This window comes from Gopherus evgoodei, chromosome 16 (assembly GCF_007399415.2).
Source record: "Gopherus evgoodei ecotype Sinaloan lineage chromosome 16, rGopEvg1_v1.p, whole genome shotgun sequence".
NCBI classification, from domain to species: domain Eukaryota; kingdom Metazoa; phylum Chordata; order Testudines; family Testudinidae; genus Gopherus; species Gopherus evgoodei.
The window spans coordinates 13135322-13159820 of NC_044337.1; the positions used below are offsets into that span (position 1 = coordinate 13135322).

A 24499-nucleotide genomic window follows, 5' to 3' on the forward strand; every position below is an offset into this window, starting at 1 on the left:
TCCGGTCCCACGTGCATTTCAGGACCCATGCTGGCAATTACGGAGGGAATGTTGAGTGACATGGGGGTGCGGGTGGGTGCCAGTGGCGCAAGGCAGCATCGCAGGGGGATAGCGGGGCGGGGGGAAGCACCAGGGGAGGGGGATGTAGCAATGCCAGAGGGGGTAGTGGTGGGGCAGCAGTGTGTGGGGGCAGGCTGGGTGCTAGGGCAGGGGACAGCACCGAGGGGGATGTAGCAATGCCAGAGGGGGTAGTGGTGGGGCAGCAGTGTGTGGGGGCAGGCTGGGTGCTAGGGCAGGGGACAGCACCGAGGGGGATGTAGCAATGCCAGAGGGGGTAGTGGTGGGGCAGCAGTGTGTGGGGGCAGGCTGGGTGCTAGGGCAGGGGACAGCACGGAGGGGGATGTAGCAATGCCAGAGGGGGTAGTGGTGGGGCAGCAGTGTGTGGGGGCAGGCTGGGTGCTAGGGCAGGGGACAGCACCGAGGGGGAGGAAGGGGAGCAGTGTCAATGGTGCGGGGAAGAGGTGGGGCAGGCACACGAGAGGATGCTGAGGCAGTGTAGCTGGGGGCACGTCTAGGTCGGAGGAAACACTGGGGGGAGGCCGAGGCAGGGGCGGGACAGCGCTTGACTGGAAGGCCGAGGCGGGAGCGCGCCTCCTCGCCTCACAGTGCTCGGAGGTGCGAGCACGAGCGCGCCCGCCCTACCGGGGCACGCGCAGCCGGGCGCAGCCTCCCTCTGCCTCCTCCCCTCCGCCGAGCGTGGGGCCGGGCGGGCGGGCGGAGTCTCCCTGGCTCCCCCCAGCCCCGCCGGGCTGACGTGGCCCGGCTCGGACATGGCGGACGGCAGCAGGCAGATCAAACTGGCCGCGGCCAAGAAGAAGGTAACGATCCCGGGGAGCCGGAGCCGGAGCCGGGCCTCCCCTAAAGCCGGGGCCGAGCCGGGAAGGCGGCCCCGATCCCTTCCCCGCAGGCCTGTGGGAGAGGCCCGGTCTCCCCGGCCCAGCGCCATGGGAGGAGGCGGCCCAGATCCCCAGCGACCCTGGAGCTGCAGCCTGTGCCCCCCGCTCGGTCGGGGAGAGGCCGAGCTGCTGCCTGCCCCAGCCCCGTAGGGATCCCCCTTGCGTTCCCCCGCCGCTTCCGTCGGGAAGCGAGGGCCCCAGAGGCCTGTACGGGAGGGGCTCCCGGAGGAGGCGGTGGCGGCCGCCCTTTAGCCTTGTACGGGAGGCTACACTCCCCACCCCGCCCTATAGGGACAGCCCAGGTCTGCCCCCCGTCCCGCACTCTGCCCCGAGTGCAGGTGAGGCCCCCCCCCCCCGCGAGCTCCCGGGCAGAGTCACTGCAGCAGCATTCCGAGCTTCCAGGTGCTCACAAGTCTGTAGGTGGGTGGGCCCGACTAACCTGCCTGTAGAGATTTGGTTTCTGTGATGGTGTGAGAAGGTAGGACCTTGTGTGATCTTGGCCATGGGGATTGTTCCCCCAGACTCTTCATTCGCAGGCTGCCCAGAGGAGCTGACACCTTTAGAGGATTCAGTGATTCCTCTAGATGCTTTGGGGCCCTCCTGTTTAAGAGCCCCATGTGTGCATAACAATTCAGAGGTATTCTTCTAACAGCAGTGACATCTTCACTGTAAACCCTGTAGGATGAATCTCGTTTTAGAGCTTATGTTCAGAAACCCAGACACAGGAGGGCTTGTTAGGTTATAATATGGCCCGAGTTCACTATTGGTTTGTTCTCTTGTATTGATGCAGTAAGTGCAAACATAACTTATCACTGATCTGTCACAGTGAGATACATCTGTGTGTTAGGACTTCAGATTCTTACTCCTGCACATGTGATATAGTCTGGCAGGTAGCATGCCTTTAAATACGTCTAGGCAAGTCAGACATATTTTATATCAAGTGTTTACATGCTGTAGCACAGGGGAAGTCTATTCTTACTCCTTTTTCTCAGCTGAAGGAATATCAGCAGAAGAATAGCCCTGGAGCAACAGCATCAGCCAAGAAGAAAAGAAAAAGTAAAGATGGAAGTAGACCTGAGACTCCAACAAATGATGACAGAAAGTCTCCAGAGAACGTGAGTAGCTTGTTCTTTTCTTATTCCAAATTAATTGCCACCTTCTCCTGTCTGCCAGCCAGTTTTTCTTCATCTGAAGGAGAATTTTGACAGTGTAGTATGTGAAGGAGAGGGCACATTTCATATACTGATAGTACCAGTGTTTAGAACAGAAAGTAGCTAAAATTACCTAATGTTGCATGATGGGGTCAGGTAATATGTGGCCCTGTGAACATATACTGGAAATGGCCAGTGTTGATATTTTGAGACTTGTTTTGGTAAAGAGATAGTTAACATGAATTCCTTTGGCTACAGCAATCCTTTGATCAGTATTCTCACTCTGTCCTTTTCTGAGCCATTTCTGTTTCCCCTTTTCTTTCACCTCCTTTAGATTCAGAACATTCTGAAGGTGCTGGTGTCAGACCTTAATCGATCCAATGGGGTAGCCATACCCTCATTGGACAAGAGGAAGGTGAGGCAGTGTTCAGAATCCATCTGACTAGCTTGCTGTTCATACTGCATGCTTCAGAGTCTTTTCAAACTGGCTTTGATTTTTGGTGGAACCTCATTCTGACATTTGTTGTCAGTTGCTTGAGTTTTGTTGCTGTTATCATTAACATTGGCTATTTTTAATGTGCTTTTTGTTCTGTTATGTTTTCCTTGGATTTGTGTCATAATTTAAAATGTGAAGTGAGAAGTGCCAAGGACTTCTTTCCCTTGTGATAAGACTGCAAGATCAGCTGCTTTGGGATTATGTCAGGAATCTTGGGTGAGGTTGTGTGCAATTGACTGACTGTAGAGGCACCCCACCGTTCCTTTTCCCACTCAGTGTGTTTCCAGGGAGATATAGCATGGGGGCATAAAACCATTGTTTAAACTGGAATACAAGCTGGGTTTGTTAGTTTTTTAGCCCATAATCTTCTTGTTTGCATGTCATTGTTTTATTTATAAGTACCACATCTCTGAAGGGCATGTTCTTGCTTATCTTTAATCAGCCAGTTGCCCTGAGTAAGCTGTCTAGTTATTCCAACCAACTCATTTTGTGACAGGTGATGAAACTTGCGCATGTGATGTAGTCTGGCAAGTAACATGGCTTTAAATATATCTAGGCAAGGAAGTCAGACCTATTTTATATTAAGTGTTTACATGCTGTAGCACAAGGGAAGTCAATAGGTGGAGTGCGGGCTGCCAGACACATTTGAACAGACTGCAAAATCTTTTTATTTACTACTTCTTATCATTATTCTCGTGGTGTGAAAAATGTTTCTCTGGAGTCTGGACCTTGACTATACCTTGACCAAGAAATTTGGATGTTGACAAAAAATAATTTACTACCCCTGGTGTAGCATCTTTGTATTCCCTCTGCTCCCGAGAATGAAGGGTAAAAGGAAGATTTCAACTTGTAATAAGAGACAAGTGTACAAGAACAAATTTATAACAGCCTTTCATTTTCAATGTATTTTATTACCAAAAATTCCATTTAGTTTAAGTTAAAGTTGTGATAAAACAGAAAACTCAACATAGAACCTCATTAGCCGTTTAACTTTAAACTTTATGGCATTGTGTCTGCAAAGGGCTCCGCTCTAACTTTTTGAATTCAGTTTCTCACCAAATTAACCATTATGATACTAGTATCTTTTTTTTTTTTGTTTGTTTGTTTTGTTCCAGCCATAGAAATTGTGTTAATTACTGGGGGACTTAAAATGTCTTCTGTGCAATGAAACCTGCATGCTGTGATAGATGAGATAAGTTTTTCACTAGTTCTCTGTGCATGATTATGAAGCAACTGACCTCAGAGATATACAGTGCACATAGAAAGCTCTTGCACCTATGTTGTTTGTATGTTTATGGGAAAGTATGAGAATGACAGGAAAATTTATGCAAGGCCCATCTCTGTGGGATTGGATGTGCCATGATAGCATCAGATTGTGCACACTATGATTGGAGTTTTCCTTTTGTATGGGGTCTATTTTCCATGTACTAAACATGGGTATAATTTAAGGTTAATAGGTGGGCATATTAGAGAAAGCAACTAGTTGTCTGTTGCATTCATGGTGTTCTGTCTTCAAATGTAGGCCAGACCTATGCTTGGGCTTTTAGTGCTGTTGTGAAAGCAGAGAAATTACTCTTTCATTTGTGACAGGTTTCAAAGGGGTCGCCATGTTAGTCTGTATCAACAAAAACAACGAGGAGTCCTTGTGGCACCTTAGAGACTAACACATTTATTTGGGCATAAGCTTTTGTGGGCTAGAACCCACTTCATCAGCTGCATGGAGTGAAAAATCCATTAAGAAGGTATAAACATACAGCCCATGAAAAGATAGGAGTTGCTGTATGTGGCTCATTCCCAACTGTTGACAAGAAGGGGTGAATATCAACAGGGGGAAAATGCCCAAATACATTTGTTAGTCTCTAAGGTGCCATAAGGACCCCTCATTTTTTCTTTCTTTTGTCTTGAGGTCCTGAGTGCTGCTTTTATCTTCCTTTGCATGGAGAGGGGTTTTGGTCTGCACAGCTATTTCGATTTTCATCTTGGAGGCTGTAGATTGTTATGCCCAGAGTCTTCAAGAGCAACTTGAAAATTAGCCTTTAACTGTAGCCTATAATGAAAGAGAGAATTTTTGTTCCTAATTGTCTTGCTGAGAGAACTCCTGAGTCAGGAAAATGCTGCTCTGAATACTCACTTGATGCTAATAGGCAGAAAAGCTGAATGCTGGCAGCTGAGCTAATGCTGTCATTGGTGTCTTAACACAGCCTGGCAAATCCCTCCTACCTCACCCACTGTAGCTTTCTGGTTGTGTGGCAGGGAGAGAAGCTGACAAAACAGGAGCCCTTGAGAAAAAGCAAATGGATCCTAGTGTGTGAGAGTCTGGGTGGAGTTACTAGCTTTTTATTGAGAGTTATTAGAATTTCACAAGTTTAATTTTTGGAATGAGTATTTTGGTATTTTTAACACGTCCCTCAGCAAATTAGCTCTTGGTCCTACCCTGAAAAACTAAAAAATACAATTACAATCAAATACTGCATTGGGGTGGAAAGGGATTCTTTCTATCCACTTTGTAGTCTGTGTTGATCATTTCCTAAACCAAGATCAGGGCAAAATAACCTCAGATTGGAAGTACTGGTGAGGTGGAGGGATACATTAAGTGTTGGTAGGAATATTATGTATATTGAACTCTGACAACATGAATCAATCCTGCTAAAAAGACTAAAAAATTGGCATTGGCTTTCCCCATTCATCTAGCTCAGTAATCTTGTTAGTTTCATCAAGTCCATGTCCTATACCTTGGTGTTTGTAGAATGTGGGAGAAGTTCTGATCAGGGAGGAAACAGGAGGCAGCAGAATCCCTCTCTGCTCCTCCAAGCAGTCATGAAGGGGGAAGGGAAGAGAGAAATGTTTCATCTTCTGTCTGAGCAGCCAGGAAGGAGGTGCTGGAAAAAGAGAGGAAACTATCAAATGGAGTTGCAGAGAGCCACAGAATGCTTGTGAGGCTTGTCTTGAGGTTGCACTGACATTTGCTTTGTAGCCTCTATACATGATGACTGATTGCAGTTTGGCAATGTAATGACACACATTGCAACAGAATGCTGGAATGTTGCACTGGGACTTTGTGGCTCTCCAGGACTACTTGTCCTGCAGGGTTGAAGATAGATATATGAGGGATTCTCCAGTTGCTCTGTAGTTTGGTAGGGGTAGTTGGTGTTAGATTATGCCTCTCCCACAAACACCAAACTTATTTCTGTACAGAGATACAAAGATGCATTTCCTGACCCTCTTCCCCACTTAAGGCAAACTCAGCTCTAGCATATGAAGGTGTCACTTCTCTGGATTCCCACAGGAGTTGCATTTGCTAACACCAGGGCTGAGTTTGGTCTTTTGATTTATAATGCCCTCTTAGGCCTGGTCTACACCTAAAACTTAGATCGACCTAACCGCATTGCTCAGGGGTGCGAAAAATTCTCACCTCTCAGAGATGTAGTTAAGCTGACCTAAGCCGTGGTGTAGACACCACTAAGTCAATGGATTCTTTCTTCCATCAACCTAGCTACTGCCTCTTGAGTGGGTGGATTTACAGTAGCAGTGGAAAACCCCCTTCTGTCACTGTAGTAAGTGTCTACACTGGTGTGCTACGGCAGCACAGCTGCAGCTGGGCCATTGTAGTCACCTTGTAGTGTAGCTGTACCCTTAGTGTCAAACTCTTCAGTTGAGAGCATTCCACAAATTTCAGGAAAGGATGTGGGGGATTAACGCTTGAGTCAAACTAATCCAGTTCTTGAGTGGTCACTAACCCATTCTGTTCCATCTCCATTTGTACTCGTTGACCAGTGTTCTCTCCAGAGATAGTCTGAACGTGGTGCTTTGCAAAGCAGAGACAGTAGATCTGGCATTGCCCTTGTTCAATCTTCTATAGTTTCCTTGTAGTAAATGTAGCAGCTGTGACATTTCTGCATGCAGGTTTACAGTCTGGCAAAATGACTGCCCCTTATTAAAGAAGTGAGCTGGATTGCCAGACACTAATTCTGGATAAGGTCCCCGCATCCAAGCTGGAGACTGGGACAATAGACGACAGTGTTTATTATTCAGTGAAGAAAAACAGGTTGATGGACTGACCTGGTTTGCTCTGAGGAGAACACAGGTTTTTTGCCAAAACACGTCTGTAGTTGACCACAGTGCTCACTTGGCATGTTTTGTGCATGGAGATCACATGGCTATTGTATTCACATGTTTGTTTGTGTCCCTTCCTCCTGCATGTAGATTGTAATCCTTGTGCTATATTTTGTGACAGGCATACTTTGACAGTGATGTTTCCGCTCATAATGCTGAACAGCTTGCTGCTGATGTCCCCGTGTTACCTAACAGCAACAGCCTACCTAGCTGTGGCTCTGTCATGCCTGGTCCTGGTAGCATACCGCTGTCACAGGTTTGTGAGCATTTGCATCCTGAATACCACCAGTGCACTGATGATGCCGGTCTGATGCTAAGCTGAAATGTTTGACTAGAACGTTTTCCAAACAAGTGTGTAATTCTCTCCCCTCCATTAAGTCTTGGTCCAGCTGTGAGCAAAATGAGTTTCACACCATGTAAAGAGCTTCAGGATTTACATGCCCATCCATCCTGTGTTGGTTATTTCCCTTCCTCTCCCCCAGGGACCATCCTCAGGAAAAGAAGGGTCTCCTCCAACTAGAATAACCTTCTTTTCTTTACAAAATGTTTAAGAATTAAATTGAACCTTTCCAACAAGGCAAATAGTTTGTGATATTGAGGAACTGTTCAAGGCTTTGACTGACCTACTGTAATATTCATCTGGTAAATACTACATAAGGCCTTTCAACTTGTGACATGAGGAGTCCCAAAATTAGCAAAAATTATCCACAGTGTAGGCCTGCCTTGGGTTGTGCTTTCAGTGTTAAGTTCCCCTTTGGACGGACTGTGGTAATGACACATGCTATGTAATCAAGAGTCCTAGGGTGTGTTTGAGTGTTTCTGAGTCGTGTGTGTCTGTGTGTCTCTCCCTCTCTCTTTTTTCCCTCTGGTATAGTCATGTGATTCTTGTGTTTTTACGTCACAGATACTAGATGCCGATGATCCTAAAAATGCTTTGGATGAAGATAGGTGAGTGTCTTTGTTTAATAAAAAGTGCTTGTAACAGGGTCCTAAAGAGGCCAGTAAGTTAACTTTGCTTGTAGAAATTACCCTCAGTGCTGTCCAGGCCTGGGCAGTTCCATGAATGGACCCGCTCCTAAAGGAATGCATTGTCTTTCTCCGTTCTCAGGTCTCTCTCATCGACAGAGAGTCTCCGCCAGTTGTCAGAGCAGCTCAATGGCTTGGTGTCACAGGTACCATTTAATTCCATTTTTTTTAAAACTTAAGCTAGGGGAGGGGGAGGAGGTAAGTAGCCAGTACAGTAATATTCTCTTTAATCCCAGAGTTCTTTGCAGCCAGCCCACTAAACAATAAGACATTTGAACACTGAAAAGCAGAAACCATTGTTTTAGGAATGTGAAATTCAGTCGGTGGGAAGAAAACCAGAGTGGGAATTGGAGGACAGCATGTGTTCATGGAAACATGCTCTCTCAATTCAGAGGCAGTAAATCTGTGATACGTAGTCTGTATATTTTTCCCTAAGACCATTTCTGTAGATGCTCTGGGCAGAGGTCAACAGACCAGACCAGTATGTATGATCACATTATGTACCGACCTTTGTATGGTGCCTTGATAAACTTACAGTGAAAGGCACTAGATGAGTATTGTGCTGTTGGGGGTATGTTTGTACACGCCCCTCCTGTTTTATATTGAGCTTGTGCCCTTGGAATATTCAATTCAGTTACTCTTCCTGACTTTTTCTTGTAGTCCACATCCTATGTGAATGGCGAAAGTGCTGTCTCTTCCACAAATATGAAGGAGATGGAGGTAAGAACTCAGTTTCTGATTCCAACATTCACTTAGATAATATCACTGTTGATCACCCAATGGGACCCTCAGTGATTGCTGTATTGAATCTTCTCAGTAAAGCAGTGTGGTTAATAACCCTAACAGTGAAGCTATGCCCAACATTTGGAGCCAAGCATCGGTGGCAGCTCCACCTTTGGATGCTGGAGCTATTAAGGACCCATCCTGAGTGCAGCCACTACTCCCAGTTAATGTCTTTAAATGGGAGTGAGGTCTTTATTGGAATGGATACAACATCTTGCCATCTAGCATATACTTGTTAAAAGTGAAATGTTTTTTGGGGACTCAAACTAGATCAAAATTGTGATACTCATTTATTTTCTGTCCTAATAATTGCCTTTTTTCCCCTTCTTCTCTGCCCTCTTCCTTCTCCTCCTCCTGTCTGCATGCGCCCATCAGACACGTTACCAGGAGCTGGCAGTAGCCCTAGATTCCAGCAATCTAACTAACAAACAGCTCAGTACAAAACTAGAGGAATTGGTAAGAAACAATCCAGCCAACCAGTTTGACATTGTCCTTGCTGCTTCTCCATGCTCTCTGGGTGTCTGCAAAATTATGGGTTCTTTTACAGTGCCACAAGGGAAGCTGTTCTCACAGCATTGTATGGAGAACCAAGTGGATTTTATGGATGTTCCCATTCAGAGGGTAAAAAGTCAAATTAAAAGATGACTCCTGAATTTATTGGCTTGTCTGAGCCATATGAAATATAGTCATGGGGTTTTAGGTAACCGTACTTTGCCATGGGTGATTAGCAACTAATCCTGGGACAGATCAGCATCCACTGAATTCAGTAGGAGCAGGCTCAGTGGCAGCAACATTAAAATCTGTGTTTTCTCCAGTTGATCTTGCTGTTCCAACTTTGTCTGCAGAGTGGGAGTAATGGAGCTAGGAGTGAGCATAGGAACTGGTGTCTGATCATCTCTGCATCTGTGGCACTTTGAATGAACCACTTTGTCCTATAGCCTGCATGGATGTTGCTGCTGCTTTTCAGTCTGTTGCTTTAACACAGCAAGAAACACAACTGCAAAGGATTGGTTTCAGTCTGAAAAGAACCTGCTTGGTTTGAAATACTTTTCTCCTTGTTTCATTCCCCCCCACTTTCCTCCCTGCAGTTTAGGGCTCTCCTCAGTGCATCCCACGGCCCCTTTTGTTTTGCTGCATTGTTTTTCCCCTTGTATCCCTTTTTCTCTTGTAGTATTGAGGCTGGGCGGCAATTTCCACCTGTTATCAGAGCAGTGCCCACCAGCGACTCTCGCTGTTTGCCTGCTTCCACACAGGCATATGAAGTGGTCTCTTGCCTGGAATTACACAAGGCCTATGCTGTATTCCCGGGTTTGCACTTGTCCACTGGTTCTGTTAGGATCAAAGCCTCCAATATATTCTCCTTCCGCACACAATCACCTTCCTAAAATGCATCTTGAGTAGGATTAGATAAACAGCTTAGCCAAAGTTGATGTCTGTAACTCCTGTAGAAAAGACAGTAGCTAGCTATTGATAGCAAATAGGAACATTGCTGAACATATCACAGTGGCTGCTCGTATAGCGTGGTATAGAATCTCTGATCACTTTGTCTCCATGCCTTGCACCCCCACCCCACCCCCCAGAAACTAGCACTGTTTTTCTCATTAAACCTCCAACCACTTCTCCAGTGAGATTAGAACAGGTTGGGACAGTATTGTGTATATGCTAGCACTTTCTCCACATTTTGTCCTTAGTCCTCCCATCTGATCCACATGGACAGGGGATTCCTGTGCACTAGCAGAGCCATGCTGACTTAAATGGGGCTCCACATGGTATAAAAGTCTCTTTATGCAGGCTCAGGGCTTTAACATAATGTCAGTGTAGTGTCTAAAAACATATCTGAGGGAAGAGAGGAAAGAAGGTGGTTCTCTTTATAGGATTCTTATGTATCATTAATGTGATATAACATCAAGCACTACAATAATAAACACCTTAAAACGTAGGATGTGAATTTAACAGGGATGGTATTGCGATCAAATATAATAAGCAATTCTAGTGTGGAACGGGGATGTTCTTTTGAAGACTAAAGAACATAAACTGAGCTGGCTGATACACTTCTCAGGAGCCACATGCCATGACCCTAGAATCTATTGTTTTAATAGTTAAAACATCCTGTCTTTGTAGAAAATTTCTAAAAGATTTAACAGAACTCCTGTTTGCAACAGCTAGCCATGTGTCCCATGTCTTTGGTTAAGATTGAAGACAGATTTACTGATCTTGTCAGTAAGAAAGTGATTGTTAGCACTGATGCATCAATTTTGCTCCTTCTGCAGAAACTGCAAAACCAAGAGGCTATGAATCAGCTGGAGAAGGTAAAATGCCTCCCATAAGCCCTTATTTTAGGATTAGGATAGGTACTTCAGTAGATGCTCTTCTCCCCAAGAGGAGCGGATATTTGTGGAGTACTGTAGCACAGACATATGTGACCCAGCCTTAGTTGGATAAAATGTGTGAAGATAGCATTATATACGTTATAGAGGGCACTGGCAAATCCTTCTGCACTCCATCCTAGTTTGGTTTAAAAAACATCAAGTACTACTAAAAAAAACCCAAACTCATAGTTAGAATGCTTACATATAGCTTTCCTCAGACAAACTTAATTAGCTGGCATAGCTGACATACTGGCAAAACCAAAGGAAAAGTGTCTCTTCCAATCCACTGTCTCAAATGCTGAGTGGGATTAAAAAACTCTGAAATGAAAACATTTAATAAATTGTAAAGTTTCTCCTTACTGTTATCATCATCCTAAAATCATAGGGTTAGAAGAGACCACAAGGGTCATCTAATCTAACGCCCTGCTAACATATTTTAAAGGAGATACAACCCTTACCTTGAATAAGTGTCTTTTTATATTAAAAGTTACCAACCTCCATTGGTAACTGATGCTCTGTCTATAACTTGCACCTTATTATTCTTTTTCCAAGATAACAACATTAATAAAAGATCACATTTCATTCATAACTAAAGTTCTTGTTACTTAGAAATGTCAGGTAGTTTAGGCCCAAAATGGAGATTTTTGTACTTTGACCTTTTTTTTTCTTTTTTTTTTTTTTTTGAACAAAACCTTCTGTTAAAATGAATTTTTATTGACTTTCAGTTCAATTAAGCAGATGTGGTTATATTTAGATTTAAACATTCCCCTGTAATTTGCAGTCCAAAAACTGCAAGATTGTGCTATTGTGTGAGAACCTCAAAGTAAAAGAGCCTAATCTATTTTCATTGCTCATGCCGAGCAAAGTGCAAAACATAAATACAGAGTTTAAATGGTGAACTGCAAATTAGGTGTTTAAAATTCTTTGTGTCAATTGGTTATTATTATTACCACAAGAAACCTAGGTTACAATTGTATTTTTAAAAAAACATCTTTTTTGGAAAAAAAAAGAAGGTTTTTTGTGTTTTAATGTGCATGGTTTCTATACACAGGAAAAGAAGGGGTTTGAACAGAAGTTTGCCAAGGAACAAGGAGCATTGAGGGAACAGCTACAGGTAAGAGAACTTTTCCATTTCAGTCATATCATCTGGTCTTCACTTGCCTTTTTCTGGACTTCCTAACGCTGGGATGTTCTTCTTCCTTCTGAAATCCATCTATTCATCCAGCTATTCAGGAAAGGCATTTGGTCAGCCAGACTGTAGACTCATCCTATGGATTTATGTTAATCTTTCTGCCTTTAGTGAATTATATTTTTGTGACTACTGCGGAGATGTAGTTCCAAGCACAGGAGTCCCACACTGAGCTGCTGTTTTCTTTTCCCAAAGGTTCATATCCAGACTATTGGAATCCTAGTCTCTGAGAAATCTGAATTGCAGACAGCACTAGCACATACACAACAAGCTGCCCGGCAGAAATCAGGTATATCGACTTTGAGTATTCAACTGAGGTTGTTGGAACAAACCAAGGATCTTGAGTCATGGGCACTGTATGCACTGGCAGGCTGCCCATAAGACTCAGTGACTTCTTAATGATAAATACTTGGCACAATTATTTTTTCTATCATCTAAGCTATCCCCCAAATCAGACCTAATTGATTCCAGAAGAATCAAGGTTCTTTTGTATGTTGCTAAAACCCTGTTATGACTGTTAGATACTGGTGATTATCCAGGCTGTTACTTTCTTACTGTCCTGTTGGCTGCTTTTCAGCTGAACACCACAGCTGTCACGGTAAGATAAGTTTTCATTCTCAGCTGAACTCCAGCAATTTTCTGTATTATAAAAGTGATAAATAAGCACCCAGTGCTTTTTCATCTGCAGACAAAGGGGGTATCATCTCCATTTCACAGATGAGGAAGCTGAGGCACAGAGAGGTTAACTTGCCCACGGTCACACGGAAGTCAGTGGCAGAGCCACACTAGAACCCAGCTCTGTTGACTTCCAGACCTCTATCCGCTGCACCATGCTACCTTCCTTAAAGTGGGGGAGAGTTTAAGAATTTGTGGGCTGAGTAGAAAGTGTAGTTCTGTAAAACTGTTTGCAGCCTAGCCCCACTTGAATCTGTTTTGACTTGTTCAGGAGAAGCTGAAGATCTTGCTGCACGGTTGCAGTCATCTCGCCAGAGGGTATCTGAGCTTGAACGCACTCTGTCCTCCATCTCTACGCAGCAGAAACAGTTGGAGAAAGTAAGTTACCCCCATTTACACTTTAACAGTTGTGCTCTTTCTGGTGTATCTTTCACTAAACTGCTGCATGCTTAATGGTCCCATCTTCGAGAAGAGGGAGCCACAAGCCCTGTAAACAAAGTTCTGTACCCTTCATGATCAAGGCAGACTTTTTTTCACTTTTTGCAGCCACTAATCTTTGGTCAAAACTTCTGTCCTCAGATCTGGCACCTCGCTTCATCTGTCTTGCCAAATCCAAACAATGAAAGCCCAGGAGCTTCTCCATCAAAGAGACACTTTAGTATTGGTGCTAATCCAGACCTTTGCAACACAACCTCATGGCTAGTTCCTGGTGTCAGTTTGAAAAGACTGACCAGATAGGCTTAGCTCCAGTGCTGGCTGGCTGTAGCCTGATACGAGGTTCCAGGCAAATCCATTCTGAGGTTCCAGCCATAATAGTGCTGTGAATTCAAGTTCTTGACCTTCTTAGTTCCACATTAGCTGATCTGTAGACGGCTGAGAATAGTTAGTTTGAAGCTTTCCTTGTTGGTTAGAGTCAGGGATTGATTTGTGTATGTTTTCCTCTTTCTCTAGCATAATAGAGAGGTAGTGAAGGAGCGAGACAGCCTGAAACTGGATCTGTACAAACAAAGGTCAGTCCTACTCTGTATGTTACTGCAGGTCCAGTAATGTTGAACACTGTGAGAGCTGCCTTCTCATGCCCAGAATACAAGGGGTCTCTTCCAGTGCACAGCCTGTTTTCCTTCCAACCACCAGAAAGGACCAGATTGTAAATCTACCTCATGAATAACAAAGAACCAGGGGCAAAAGTAAGGATTATTGCTAATTTCTTTCTGTCTCTCAGCAAAGGCAGTGAGGAACTCAAGCAGCAGAACTCAGAACTGTCGGAGAAGCTTCACTCCCTGGTCTCTGAGAACTCAGCCATGAAACTGGATTTGGAGGATTTGCATAAGAAACTGGAAATGGCTGAGCTGATGATTCAGCAGGTGATTGCAATGTTATTGGGAGGTGGCTATAAGGATAAGGCCTTGCTCTGAAGGTGGGAAAGGGGATCGTAGGTCAAAGGAGAATTGACCACTGGGTGGCTTTTACTCACTACCATTTACCAAACAGCATACAGTGCTTCACAGAGACAACTTCCGAATGAAGAGGTCTTCGTCAAGGTTTATGGAGAATGGGAGCCTGTTCTCTGAGGAGTTTGGAGTAGTGGACCATAGACACCATGACATCCCAAGGATTGGACTAGTGTCTCTCTTTCAGTTTTTTTTTGTTTTTTTTTTTAAGACCAGAAGGGGCCATTCAATCATATAGTCTGACATCCAGTGTAACATTGGCCAGAGAACATCATTCGGTTATTTTTGGATTGGATTGTTTGACTGATGTTTATCTTTCAGAGATGTGGGAAAGAGGAGCTGCCCCCATAAGATACTAGCAGCTGCTATCTCCTTCATACAGTAGATAGATCTGTTGTATAGGGCAGAACCCCCATGTCAGCCTGTTTCTAAACAGCCACTCATCTCAACCCATACTTTTTTAATATAAACTTGTGTTGAACTAGAACAAAGAGAAATTTACAGAACCATAGAAATTACCACATGGATCATGTCACAAGTTGCAATCAAAGGGAAGAGGTATAGAAGAAAACAAGGAATGCAGGCATTTTCCATAACTTCTTTGATTTTCCTGGCAGTTTTCAAGTCAGTCAGGGATTCTGGATGCAAACCAGCAGTTGCAGTTGGCATTGGAAGAGCGGGCAAACCTGGAAACACAGATTACTCAGGTAAGAGAGCATATGGAATATGCTGAGGATCCATATTGCAGCTTTTGTAGGGAAACTTGTCTGGCAGGGCAAAAGAATGCGAGACTCTGCACTAATACTGGTCTCCTCTAGCTGTACTCTTTGAGCAATAATGCTCCAGTTTCCTCTGTCGTCCTGAGCAGCTGTCAGAGTCGCTTCGCCAGCTCCAGGTTGAAAGGGATCAGTACGTAGAGAAGCTGAAGGAGGAGGGCAGTATCTGGCAGCAGCGGGTACAGCAGCTCTCTGAGCAGGTAAAAAAACGCGGCATCTTCTCTGGTGTATGTGGAGGCATTATTGTTACTGACGCTAGGGAGGCTGACTCTACTGGTTTGACTCCTCCCGTTCTGGCACCATAAAGGTCCATACGCTGATGGAGGAAAAGGAGAAGAATGTGTCCCAGATTCAGGAGCTGGAAGCCAGTGTTGCTGAGATGCTAAGCAGATCAGGTAGGCTCAATCAGAGCTTAGCATTGTGGAGCGCCAGCAGGCTAAAGCAAGGCTTCACATGCCCATTATGTAGAACTGCAGTACAGAGAAGGGGCAGTAGGTTTGATATCCCCAAACCATAAGGACAGCTAGGAAGGATTAGTGAGAAACTTACCGGCCTAGTGCCTGTCAAACAAGACCTTTCAAACCATCACCCAGCCCTGTCTGACTGTTCTTATCCACCTGACCAAACCTCCAGCTCCTTTGGTCCAGTGAAGAGGAAAAAGAACTCTGGTTCATCTGTGCTGTCCTAACACCAAGCCGGGTGGAGAAAAGCTTCTTAGTGGGGAACTAAAAGGGAGCTAACAGCACATAGCAGCAAGCTGTCGTCTTTCTCCTCTCATTTGTCTCTTCCTAGGAACCATCTGCTCCCAGAGGGAGGGTTGGATAGTGCTGTCAGTGACACGCCCTTAGATAGAGGGGTTGATTGTTGTGTTGGCTGAGGAAAGGCCTATTCACATTAAAGGGTTCTGTACCTCTAACCTATTGTGAATGGTGCAACCCTCCAACCCAGCTGATTGTAACTCCATTTTCTCAGCAGCTAAGCCTAATGACAGTGAGCCTGCCCTGTCAGAAGGGCCAACGGAAGCTGAGCTGAACCTGCAACAAGAGGTCCAGCGGCTGCAACAAGAGAAGGAGGAACTTCATGGGCAGTACCAGGCCCAGGTGCGGGATAACGAGCAGCTGAGCCACCTCAACCAGGAGCAGGAGGAGCGGCTGCAGGAGCTCGAGAAGATTGTGCAGCGCTATAGCGAGGAGTCTGTGGACAGACAGCAGATCCTGGAAAACATGCAGAGCGACAAGGCCACCATCAGCCGGGCTCTCAGCCAAAACCGGGAGCTGAAGGAGCAGCTGGCTGAGCTGCAGAATGGCTTTGTCAAACTGGTACGTCTCTCCCGGGCATGCAGTCCTTTGAACTCCAGGGTACAATCATAGTGCAGCATGACCGGCGACGCTAACCTCTGGGCCGAAGCATTGTCCTGGCCTTGCCCGCTGGTGCTTTGATTGTGACAGCTCTAGCATTAGACCTTGGTGTGGTGGAACTGTGCAGTTTCTCCAACTCCCTAATGAACTGCTGTGGGATTACCCGATATCTCTGCTTGTCTCAACGGGGTTTTCTTCTTTCCTTCCCTTGTGTCCTCCACCCTCAACTTGACTGCTTTTCTCTGCCTTGGGCATTTCTCCTGGCTCTTTGTCCTTGAGGGCCCTGTTGTCTGTCCCCATATTTGCATGCCTGTCACCCATGAGGAGGTTCTTCCAAACTTCTTTTGCCTCTTTCACTGCTGTCAGTATTATACCTCCTGCCCCTGCATCCTGTTGCTGGCTTTGTGCCTTTCATTGCAGCATAAAGCTCCCCAGCGTCCTCTTCAGGGCTCTGTGCAGTCTTTCTCCCTGTGTCTTTGCCCTCTTGTCCTTGCATTCTCCCTCTAGCTACCTGCTCTCTTCAGTCCTCTCTGAACTCCTCCTTTTGTCTCCTGACCCTCTTCACTCTGCCTCTTCTTTTTTTTTATGCCGAGGCTGTGCTGTATGCCAAAACCCTTTTCTCTCTGGCACCTTCCCTGTTTTGATCCTTATGCTATTGTCCCCTCGCTGTCTTGCTCAAGCTCTTATCCCTGTTTTGTGTTCCTCTGTCTGAATTAGAATGACAGTTAAGGGCAGGGACTTTGGGCCAAACGCAGCTATTTACACGCCAGGATTGCAATACCCATCCATTTCAAGAGGAATTGCACGATGTTATGCTAGCACTGAGTACGGCCTGTTGACTTGGTTTGAAAAGTGCTATGTACATTTATGGTGCTTGATTTAGGGTAGTTTTCTGATATGGTGGCTCTGCATCATTTCAGACAAATGAGAACATGGAGGTGACAAGCGCCCTGCAGTCGGAGCTGCATGTGAAGAAGGAATTGGCCAAGAAGATTGGGCAGCTACAGGAAAAGCTGGCTGAGCTCACAGAGACGGTAATGCACTGCGGTACAGCAGCAGGGTGATAACGTACTAGGTTCTGAAATAGGATAGGCTTTGATGTAAAGATGGAAATTGCTGTGAAAATGAACAATCTGGGAGCCAGTCTTCACCATGTACCTTGTCTGCACCCTACTGTGGATGTCTGGCATTTTGTGCCAGTCAGAGTTTAGTAGGGTGAAGCACCCGCTTCTGGCTCATTCAAGGGGTGATACTGACAGTTGTCTTCTAACTGGAGTAAGAAAAGATCTGGTGCCAACTGCCACAGTCTACAGGAGAGTCAGAAGCTGCCTTGTTTCCTATGCTGAAAAGGAGCGTGGTGCTGTGTGATTTATGACCTGTGAAGATGAGGATATGCAGGGGAACGTACCACCTTAGGGATAGTCTTCAGCTGTGTATGTAGAGTTGGAGCTTTCAGTGATGGGTTGATCTCATTCTGTTTGTCAGGTGGAACTGAAAACGCAGGAGGCCCAGAGCCTTCAGGAGCAGCGGGATCAGTACTATGGCCACTTGCAACAGTATACTGTGGCGTACCAGCATCTGGCCAACGAGAAGGAGGAGCTGCATAAACAGTACTTGCTTCAGACACAGCTCATGGACCGTCTGCAGCATGAAGAAGTGCAAGGCAAAGTGACAGCGGAGTTGCACCTGAAGGAGCTGCAGCAGACCAAGGTAATGAGGATAGGCAGGTGTTGAAGGATGGTAGGCAGGACTCTATCTATATGTTGTACTTTCTGCATTACCCTGTGTGGGTGCCGGGGCTTCCTGCATTACAGATAGGATAATGGCTTGTGGTCAAAACATACCATTTTTCTATTGCTGGTGAAAATATTAGGAATCTAGTTTAGCTGGTGCAGGTCTCAAGTGTGTGGGAGCCATCCAGCCCCTCCAGTGATTTCCTGCTTCTCTTACAGGAAAGCCTGGCAGCTGTAGCCAAAGAAAACAGAGAGCTGCAGGCCCAGATCAGTCAGTTTGCAGCAGAGTTGGATGATAGAGTGTTGCACCGAGTGGAAGGTAACAGCAGTCTTGTCTTTAGCCCAGCCCAAGCTTCCACCTAGACTATTTAGTGTTACAGCTCCTTTGTATATTTCCTTTGTCTCATAGGAGATGGAGTGGAGAATGAAAAGATGGTAGAAGAAACTGTGAAATCTTCACTCGTGATCCCAGAGGATTTTGAAAGCCATGAAGAAATGGTGAGTCCATAGTATGCAGCAAAGCTTCTTTCTTCCAATTATGCATAAGTACTTGTAAAGTGGGCAGGTCACACGCCCCTAGCAGGGATGCTGTGTGCATATGATTGCTATCTGCCCATGCAATGAGCATGCGTGCACACACAGTAAGAGGCATAGTCAAAGCCCCATGTGCACTGCAGCAGGCACCCAGGATTCTGCAGCAGTCTGGTGTGGCAGACTGGAATCTATTGGCAGCTTCCATTAAATGAAAAATGGAGGGTAAAAAATAATATATGAAAATAACCCAATCGGCTCAGTAGCTCCTGTCTTATTCTGATCCTATATCCCTTAGCTTGGGAGGCAGGTTGGGATTGGATTGGTGCATCTTCTGGCTATTTTTGCTAGAATGATCATTAGTGAAACTAGGTACTTATTTATAAAGTGTACACATGTCATCTTGGGGTTCAGATTTAAGCCACTGAGGGGAATTGGACAGGTCAGACATCTTGAGCTATTTCCTGTTTCAGTTTACTCTCATTACATTTTTCAGATTTGATCTTCACAGCTGGGAGGGCCAAGATCATAACTCTTTAAAATGAAAGCTGAGGCTTTGTGTCCCCATTCTGCAGTAAGCAATCAATTCCACAGTAAGCTCTGCAGCTGCAGAATTGTGGAATACACAGGGCCCTGGGCAATGTCTAATGCAGAGGACTAGGAATAAGTCCCCTCAAATTCTGATCCCAGCTAGAATGCTGACTCACTGTAGCTGACTCACCCATCTGTAAAATAGGGATAATCCTTACCTACCTCACAGGGATACTGGGAGTTGATTGGGTAGTAGACCTCCATAGATGAAAAACACTTCAGTGCTTTTCATCTGAAATTGCCTTTTAGGTCACTTTCTTGACATCTGCCATGTCCCAAGTGGAGAAAGAGCGAGAGGAGATGAGACAGCAGCTGGTGGAGCAGAAACGACAATGTAGAGGTCTCCTGCAGCAAATCGCAGCTCTGAGGCAGGAGCAGCAACATAATGTCACATCGGGTGGAGGTAAAGCTCTGCACTGTTTGTATAGGAGGGGGAGTGCACCAGAAAGGGCCACATGGAGTGGGTGTGTGTGCAAGTGCATGCATTTGCCTCTCCCAATATCAATCTGACTTGCAGTTTTATTGCTCTTCCACAAACCGTACACACTGAATCTACATGTCCTTTCCAGGTTACACCACAGACACTGTCCCAGTGGAGGTTCATGAGGCTTTAAAAACTGCCATGGAGAAACTACAGGTGAGAAACTGAACCCCCAGCTGGGCTCTGGAGCCTGGCATCCGGCCCCACAGTATAGCAGACCAAGACTGTCGCAAGGGAATAAATAGCAAGTCTGGTTTCTATGACACAACTGCCTCCTTTCCCAGGTTTCCTGTGAATGGCTTATCACTTCTGCATCTAGCCTTTGGGATGCTCAGCATGGCCTGCAATAGTTTAAACTCAAAGGGAATGGGTGTAGGGGGCTGGCATTGGTCCTTGATCTTTTTTTGACGACATAGTGGTGGGGCATGCTCAATACCAGTCTCCCCAGTGCAGAAAAGTGAGAAACTGCTGCTAGAGGCTTAGCAATCTTGAAGCTTTCAGTGCCTGGGAAGCTGTGCTGTTATGGTGGGGAGAAGTTTAAAGGATTCCTTATCCCTGTGGTGTCACTCTCTCTAGCTGTGTTTCCTTCTCCTCCTTTATCCAGCAAATCAGCCAGGCTCTCCCACAGGAGACAAGTTGGGAGGAAGGAACAGTATTGTTTCCTAAGCTCACACTGACCTGAAAGGTGCTCAGTCGGGGGATTGTCCTTATGTGTTCTCTGTACAAGTGTAGTTGTTCAGAAGGCTGATGCTGGTTATGTGTTCAGTCCCGCTTCACAGACCTGATGCATGAGAAGGCTGACCTGAAGGACCGAGTGGAAGAGCTGGAGCATCGCTGCATACAGCTGTCTGGTGAAACAGACACAATTGGTAAGATTAACCAGCATGAAAGCAAGCTAGACAACCTCTTCAGAGTCCCCAGGGTGTTATTTCTCAGTGAGTTGAAACTGTGGGTGCCTGTCTAACTGCTAATGGAGCCTGACTATTCAGCCATCAACTGGATTTCTATTGCCAGGCCTTCAGGTGCCCTAAAATTACCCTGCTGGGTAAGAGACTTCCAGTCTGGTGTCCAGATTGGCTGTCAACTGGATTCTAAAGCCCCATAGTTCATTTACCCACTGATGTAAAGTTCAAGCAGAGAGAGCTTTATAATATTGTAACCCCTCAGTGCATTGTCTCTGCCTTATGCTTTTCTGCTGTGTTCCAGGGGAGTATATTGCATTGTACCAGAGTCAGAGGGCTATCCTAAAACAGCGGCACCGGGAGAAAGAGGAGTATATCAGCCGGCTGGCCCAGGATAAGGAAGAGATGAAGGTAAGGGATCCGTCCTATCGAAATAGTACTCGCACCCTGGATAAGAGGCCAGGAAGCACAAGCGGAATGTGTATGTGCGAAAGCTGATCTCAGCAGATGAGTGGCAGGCATCAAAAGGACATAAACAATACAAACTTTTCCGTAAAACTGCCAGTTTTCTGAATTCAGATCTGTAGTACTAGCTGCTGTTCAGCTGTTGGTCTCTCCTGAGAAGATTATCTCCTTGTGCCAGATTCACTGCTGGTTTTGTGATGTACAGTACAGCAAACTCATTTCCAAAATGCCTGAAACCAGGACTGTGTGTGTCTGTCAGGATGAGTGACCTGCCCAGTGAGGTGCAGACCTACCAACTGCAAGAAGCAACTTGGAATTCTGATGGGGAAACTGCCCTCTGCAGACTTGGCACCTGCCATTCAGGGTGTGGTCTAGTGTGCTTGCAACTGAGTGCGGTTGACCTGGAAATACTGGCCAACTGTCTGGGCGAGGGGGGCCAGTGTGGTAGAGCAAGTCGTACGTACTGTCTGTGGCCACAGGGAGGACATGTATGTTTCATGGGTTTTGTTTTATTTGCTAACTTGCTACAGATGAAGTTATTGGAGCTCCAGGAGTTGGTGATGCGTCTGGTTGGGGAGAGGAATGAATGGTACAGCAAGTATTTGGCAGCTGCTCAGAACTCAGACATGCTAGTAAGTCAAGAAAGTGGAAGTGCCATTGCAGTTGAGAGCCGCGTTGAACTGAATGCTGCCGATGGAGAAGGTGAGCAATATCCTGTGCAGCAAAGTGCTAGCAGCAACTCCTGCTGGCTAACAGGGAACCAGACTACTTGTGTTGGGATGGGAATAGTAACCTGCCTTGTCTTTTTGTTCTCCACAGGACTGCGAGAGGTGAGTTTAGCAGATGAGCCAGAACAGGAGGCTGCAGTTCTTCAGTCCCATGTATCTAGTCTTAGCAAAGGCCCCGAGCCCAGTCCAGAGGATCCCACTGCTAAGCAAATCATGCAACTTCTGAGAGAAATCCAGAACCCTCAGGAGAGGGTGGGGTCCCTGTTGGAAAACCCCTGCATTCCTTTCTTCTATCGTGCCGATGAGAACGATGAGGTCAAGATCATGGTGATTTAAATGGCATGAGAAACATGGCTTGCAGCAATTTTCTGTGAGCCTATTAAGTACCCAAACTGCTTAAACTCACCCTGTATCTCTGTCCAGACAGTCTGGACAGATTTCCTCTTTGTGGGGAAAGAGGGATTGCACCAGACAGAACTCAAGCACCAGACCTCCTCATCTCTCCTTGTTCTCTCTTCTCCTGTTACTTGGTGCACTCTGAGTACAGACTCTGACTTGAAGTAATCATGTGAGGCAGTCGGTAGTGTTGCCTTTGCTGGCCCACATGAAAGTGGCGGGACTTCATGACCTCTGGCAGAGTAACTTGAACACTTATTTCCTAGCTCTCTTGACAGGACTCAGCTGCTGGCAGCCAGCTTCTCGGCAGTGATCGGCTTGTGTCTGTTGCACAAACCATGATTGCTATCTGCCCATCTCCTTCCAAAAGGCTCCTAAAGTAACTTATTCTGGCAACAAACTCATTGGATTCTGAGTGATTATTTGTGTGTTTCCCACCATGTATCTTAAACCTCCCATTTTTCTCTACAGCCTGTCTCCTGCACTGTATCTGAAACCAGTCTTGTTAGTCCCAGACAGCCAAAAGACACAGGCTTCTTGCCTGACCAGGCAGCACTACAGAAACTTTTATTCACATTAGATAGGAGGGAAGTGGCCAGCGGTTGCCTTCTGAGTCCTCTTGGGACAGATGCTTGGTTACTTGGCATAAGCTTTACGTGGTTGGTTGAGGGTGGGGTGGAAATGTAACTGCACTTTGAAGGATGATGTTTCACCTTGTTTGTCTGAAAGTTTTATTTATATAAAAAAGGGAGAAATAAGTAAAAGCAAATCACTTAATAAACGTGCTTTGTTTTGAATTTCTGGACTCTGAGATTCTAGTTCCCCATCTCTTGGATTCCTTTTTCTCCCTACATTTCCACACGGACAAGGCTTCCATTAACTGAGTGCTTTAGGGACCACCTGGGCTGACCTTAGTCTGCTCCCGGTAATTCCAGACTCGCATGCAAGAGATGGAGCTCTTCACCTGGAAATGCTTCAAAGTTGCAGAACTGACTGAGGTGAAAACAAGGTGACACGCATTTGAGTTGAATGTTTGTGCTGAAAGAATCGGTTCCCTGATCTAGAAGCAAAGAAGATGGATTGTGATGAATGGAGCAACTCCCTGAAAGACACTCTAAAGATAGTGTGTACAGGGCTCAACCACCATGGGTTACCATCTCAATCATCTGCTAGGAATAACACCAGTGTCTGATAAGTACATATGGGTTTAAAATCTAGAACTTCTTGTCTGCTGTCTGGGCTCAGCAATCCCAGTGGCAGGTCTCGAAGGAGAACTCTCTGGGGAGTGTGTGTGTATATTTTAAGGAGACCTAACTTATATAAAGTTGTGCAATGCAAGACAAATTCCAGGGTGATGACTTAAAAGCACATGCTTGACTCCCATTAGTACCATTCTGTTTGGAACAGAGGCGCTCTGGCAAACAGAGGCTATGCTGGTTTATGACTTTTCTTAGTTAAAATTCTGCAGGTCCTTTCTATAATCAGTTTTTTTATTTTGATCGAGCCTTTTTTTTAACCTGGTACAGGGAACAGTTTGTTCCACAGTGAAAAGCATGTGATGTTTGGGATTTTTTTAAATGAATTTAAATGTTTATTTTAGTGGGGAAAGAGGTTCTGTGGAATAAAATCAATTCACTCCTCTGAAATTTGAACAGCTGAAAGTTAGCCTTTCGGGGGAGGATAGAAACTGTTTTTAAGTCCTTTCATTTGAATAGCCCTGGTATTGACTGTCAGTGTTGTGGGCAGAGTGCACTGCTGGAGGCATCAAGCAGGGCACTATCAAGGTGGGCCTATGAGCTCCTGTTTGCACGAGTTTGTGTACATAGTGTATCTGTGTAACATTTTGTATATTCCTTGAAGAAAAAATACAGTCCCTTGCAGCATTTTTGTCTGCTGGGGTTGCTCATAACCTGTATTATAAGAAATGATCTAACTGCAGTGGGGAAGGGTTGTGATTTAATACAGTGTGTTGTTATAAAAGGGGTAAATATTTATTGGGTGTTCTATTCCAGGAATGTGAAGGAAAACACTGTTGAAGAAATTTTTGCATTCTGCTTCAGAGGGGATTTAATCCTGTTATAAATTCTTTCTTTCTGAATAAAATTATTCAGGCAAGCACTGTGCATGTTTTCTGTTCAGATCACCTTGAAATTTGGCTAGGAAAATTGATAGTGAATTCTTCCTTTCAGAGAGAGATCTGGTCTGATCATAGGAAACGCCAGCTCTTCCACTGACTCCCTTCTTATTTAACCTCTGTGCCTCCATCCCTTCAGCTATAGAAAATGGGAGTATAGGACCTTGTTCCGCTATGATTTGTATCAACCTTTAC

General features: G+C 45.4%; 1 protein-coding gene across 6 annotated transcripts; it reads left to right on the forward strand.

Annotated features, from left to right (window-relative positions):
• The first annotated feature begins 770 nt into the window (after nucleotides 1-770).
• GOLGA2 (golgin A2) lies at nucleotides 771-22986 on the forward strand. Of its 6 annotated transcripts, none has more exons than XM_030535391.1 (28): nucleotides 771-878; nucleotides 1949-2071; nucleotides 2442-2522; nucleotides 6838-6972; nucleotides 7621-7664; nucleotides 7825-7888; nucleotides 8403-8462; nucleotides 8901-8981; nucleotides 10796-10834; nucleotides 11946-12008; nucleotides 12279-12372; nucleotides 13030-13136; nucleotides 13710-13768; nucleotides 13981-14122; nucleotides 14827-14916; nucleotides 15078-15185; nucleotides 15293-15380; nucleotides 15958-16304; nucleotides 17264-17377; nucleotides 17829-18053; nucleotides 18296-18395; nucleotides 18486-18574; nucleotides 19448-19601; nucleotides 19768-19835; nucleotides 20446-20548; nucleotides 20886-20992; nucleotides 21577-21748; nucleotides 21866-22986. In XM_030535391.1, exons 1-28 carry the CDS (start codon nucleotides 831-833, stop codon nucleotides 22108-22110), a joined length of 3150 nt encoding a protein of 1049 aa, XP_030391251.1. In that variant the 5' UTR covers nucleotides 771-830; the 3' UTR covers nucleotides 22111-22986. The 6 variants fall into 6 exon arrangements, with proteins under 6 accessions (XP_030391251.1, XP_030391252.1, XP_030391254.1 ...); XM_030535392.1 differs by having other exon boundaries at nucleotides 15961-16304; XM_030535394.1 differs by lacking the exon at nucleotides 8901-8981.
• Nucleotides 22987-24499: the final 1513 nt, after the last annotated feature.